Genomic DNA, 4,888 nt, shown 5'->3' on the forward strand with positions numbered 1-4,888 from the left:
AACTATGTTTATTTATTAGAGATATATATAATTTTCATATGGATTAACTTATTTGCTAATATTCTATATTATTATTTTATATATGTTATTTACTTATTAATGTAGAAATGCCATATTTATTTAAATAAAAATATATAATAGCAAGAAAAACGGGAAATGACCCTTTTGTATTTTTTGTCTACACATATATGGATAATGAATAAAACTTCAAAAATTAGATATTATTCTATTTGTATGCTTTTATCATGATTACACGAAAAATGTTCATTTGTTCTTTGTTATATAATGATAATTATATCTCTTTCATAAAACATTTATCAAATATATCAGTGTATATATTAGCAACGGTAATTTTTTGTATGTTTTAAATATAATACATTTTTCATTTTGTATTATTAACAATAAATTTATTTAGAATTATATAATATATTATATCTATTGTTTCTTAAAACACAACTGGATGCTTCAGATAATTCCAGTATGTTCTTTTCATTATTTATATTATTATATTGTTTTCTTTTCTTAAGAGCTGCACATCGAAAGCTTAAACCATATGGCGTGAACTAACTCATAAATAAAAAAAAATTAATATACAAAATTCGATATAGTTTTCTAAAAATTTATTTATTTTAAATAACTTAAAAATATACTTTTGCTTTATAAGCATACACATATAACATAATTATTAACCTTATACAAGAAAAATAAAAATGAAGATATTACTAAAGTTGTAAAAATTGGAATTAATGTAAGGGTTGTTATGTTATATCTTTGAAAGGAAGGTAAAGTTTTGGGGATATGAGCTTCACATTCATTGTTAATCATTTGTTTATCGTATATTTCTTTTATATTTAATAATTCTTTACAAAAATATGTGTTATTATTATAATTACAAGTTTGCAGATGTGTTCCATATATTTGTGAACATTCGTTTAAGCATTTACAATTCGTACAAGCAGTTTCAGTTGTATTCTTAACATTAGTATACATTTTTTGTAAATCTTTAAGCTTTGACATTTCATCATCTGCAATAGTACTATAATCAATTTTTTCGTCTATGTAACAATTGGTTAAATCAAGATCACTGATCAATTTATGATAAAGATTTTTAACTTCATTTACAGGTTTCTTATTATTATCATTATAATAATATAGCCAATAATACAAATATATACACCTGGATTCTTTAAACGAATAATAGTAGCTAACATTTATAGTAGATATATAATCTTCCACTTTTTTACAAATGTTTTCAACAGAGGAATTAAAAGATGGAAATTTACCTTCATCAAATGAATTACAATTAGCAGTCATCCTGTCATTACTACTGGAATTTGCATTTTCCATAATTTTTTTCAGATCAGGAAAATCCTTTGCTAATTTATACTATGAATAAATAAAAAATTATTTTATAATAAAAATTATAAATTACTAAAATTAATTTTATTAATTTTATATAAAGATATTATATAAAAATGTTATAATGCAGTTATTTATATTATAATATTTACGATGTACAATATCTTTATCCATTTCTTATAAGATTACATTTGTCTACACAATTCATCGGTAGAAAAATGTAGATGTATAGATATATATGTAGTGTTTTATAATTTTAAAGTTTATATTTTGAAGTAAACAAATTTTATCACCATTTTTAAATATAGAATTGATATATAAATTGAATGATCATCTTGATTATTAAATTTTACACATAAGTAAATAAATAGCAATCATTTTAACATATATATTATACTTTTTCTTTATTTTAAGAGAAAAAAATAAATATTATTTCCTAGAATTAGAACAAATTAAATAAATATAGGTTGATTGTTTTGAGTGTCCAAAATATTAAAATTATATAATTTTACAAATGAATAAACACAAGAATAAAATATAATATTATTATATGCTATTAACATAACTATATCAAAGATAAATTTTATTATTTCCCATTTGAATTTTTTATAGTGATATGTATGATTTAATTAAACCTATATAAAATATTAGAACATATAATGATTAAGGATAATTTTGTAGTTAATTTATTTCTCTTACGTATCATATAGTATAAGCTCATTAATATACGTTATCATCATTTGCGAAATGTAGGTATTAAAACTATTTATTAAGTATAATAATGTATGCGATAATATATAAATCTAAAAATATATTTAGATTACAATAATACATGGCATTCTAAATATTATATTTATATTTTTTTATTTAACTCATATAAGTGAAGCATATATTTATGCTGCAATAACTAATTTATTAAAAATTTAAGCAATCTCAAAAGAACACATATATTAAGGTGATATATAAACATGAATAATAAGTTATTTAATCAATTCCTCCTAATATACTATATTTCAAATTTTAATTTACACTGATATATCAAATATTATCAGTTCTTATAGAAATAAGAACAAAATATATACATGAAAACATTGGTTTTATTATATAATGAATGTATAAAATATATTAAATGCGGATTTTTTATGATTTAATTAATTCAATAATATTTTTAAAACATTTTATTTATTAGAATTATATAAATCAAAATCATTCATGCTAATTATGTCATGAAATATTTTAATTGTATATTACAATAATACATGGAATATAAATTTCATTATGTAAACAAAAATCGGCAGAAATATAAAAAGTGTTTTACCTTTTTAAGCATGTAAAGTTAAAAATAATATTTTTTTATTTAAATTAATTTTTGTCTGTCCTCGTTTTTTTATTAAAAATTTAAAGGTATAAATATTAAAGTTATATAATATATATCATGGTAAATCATAAATATTTAGCGTAATAATTACTTAACATTTATGAAAATTTTATTTATTGACAGAAAAATATATTCAATAATAAGCAATTAAAAATAATAACAATTATTTATTTCTATAATAACTTATTTGTATTTCAATTATATATATTTAAATTAGTTAAAAATATTTATTTTTCACCAAAATATAGAATTTAAATGTACAAGTAATATGCAATTTATATTGCAAATATTACTTATATATTAAATAATTCATTTGCTATATGTTAAAGTTTTATTTAATTAAATATATAACATATTCAATGATCTTTTTACTTTAAAATAAATATTATTAAGATTATAAAACTATAACAATAGTGCTCTTGATAATGTATAGAATTATTTTTTTTATGATATAATTGAATGAGTTATAATATAAAAATATATGAATAAATTAATATTTCCTTATTGATGAATTAGGTAATCCAAAAAATAATTAATGAACTTTAATAATGTGTAATATGCTATATTATTTTTAATATTAATGATGAAAATACGTCATTAAAAAAAGTATTAAATGTTGTCTCTACAGGGAATGAGAACCTTGTGAGTAAATATGACACTGTATGATAATGACTCAAGGTTTTTTAAAAAATATGGATCTAAGCTTATAGACTTTCTTGTATAATATACAAAAAAATTTGTTATAACTGTGTCAACGAGACAAGATTCTTAAATAGTGGGTATAAGAGCTATTTAGGAAATTACATATATAAAAATAATGAGTTCATTGTCTAAAAATATATAATCACATGATAAAATTCATCAATTAATTTAATAAAAAATTAGATAAAACTATAAATTAATATAAAATCACAAATGAAAAGGATTATGAAATACAGACTGAATCATCATACGAGGTTCTGATCGATTATATAATGAATATGTTCAGGGAAAAAGTGTTTAATATATAAATATATACTGAATTAATGTTCTATCTTTATAAAAGAAACATATGTAATATATAATGGATATAGTTTTATAATTTTCTAAATACAAAATATGGAATTAATGAAAATTAGATATCATCAATAGATTATCCTCTAGACTTATAAGATTATTCAACATTATATAATCGTATAATATTTATGTAAAAACCTCATAAATATATATATAAATTTAAAATTAATTCTTATAAATATTATAAATACTGAATGTCAAATTTACTAGATAAACATACTTTTATAAATCATTATTTTGATAGAAATAAAGTTATGTCTAAGAGGTAATGTACAAAATGAAACAAAAAAATAAATTTAATAAAGTATAAAAATGCTAGAAATATAATATAGAGGAAATAAAACCACAAAACCCTGTGCTGAAAAAGTATGTGGTGAATATAGTTGCTCTTTCTTAAAATAATATTAATATATATAGGGAGTATATCACAAATGTCCTTGAATATTAAAAAAAATTTTCTAATTTTTTCATATATTATATTTTTTTCATTCCATATTTAATGGAATATATCATGAATAAGGAAGTTCATATATAATAGCACATCCTATTTTTTTACTTTTGTGTGATATTTGGTAACGATAGAGAACATAATTACGAAACATTTCACATTTATAGTAAAACAAACGTATCAAAATATAATTTTAACCTAATTCAATGAGTATTAATTAATAGATGCCTGAATTTATATATGTTCTATATAACATATATACCTTAATAATTAGAGTTATATACTTATTAATATTTATTTTCTATATTTCCATTTTTATATATATAATATTTTATCATATTTTATTATTTTCTCATAAATGCATGTTATATAATATAATTCTATCGTATTATAAAATAAATTTTCCATTTTTATTTTTGTTGTTTTATAATTATCTTATTCGTTATACTTTGCGTGATTTATTCTGCAATAAATTATTTCTCCTATTCTTATATTAATAATTTATTATTCTTTATTTCTATAGTGTAATACTAATGAATTTAATTTCATTTCATTTATATATATAATTACTGATACAATTATATATATGATTCATATTTTAAATTTCTATATTTATTGTGTAACCTAATATTAAATTAACGATCTTA

The 4,888-nt window shown here is 18.6% G+C and overlaps 1 protein-coding gene across 1 annotated transcript; it reads right to left on the bottom strand.

Moving 5' to 3' along the window:
* Positions 1-407: 407 nt before the first annotated feature.
* On the bottom strand, positions 408-1,533 carry PGO_002715 (variable surface protein; the record flags this gene model as incomplete). The annotated part of the gene is made up of 3 exons (XM_028691175.1): positions 408-563; positions 724-1,386; positions 1,519-1,533. 3 exons carry the CDS (start codon positions 1,531-1,533, stop codon positions 408-410), a joined length of 834 nt encoding a protein of 277 aa, XP_028546976.1.
* Between the last annotated feature and the right edge of the window lie 3,355 nt (positions 1,534-4,888).

The sequence above is a fragment of the Plasmodium gonderi genome (assembly GCF_002157705.1).
Source record: "Plasmodium gonderi DNA, contig: Pgo-contig_311, whole genome shotgun sequence".
In the NCBI taxonomy this organism is placed as follows: domain Eukaryota; phylum Apicomplexa; class Aconoidasida; order Haemosporida; family Plasmodiidae; genus Plasmodium; species Plasmodium gonderi.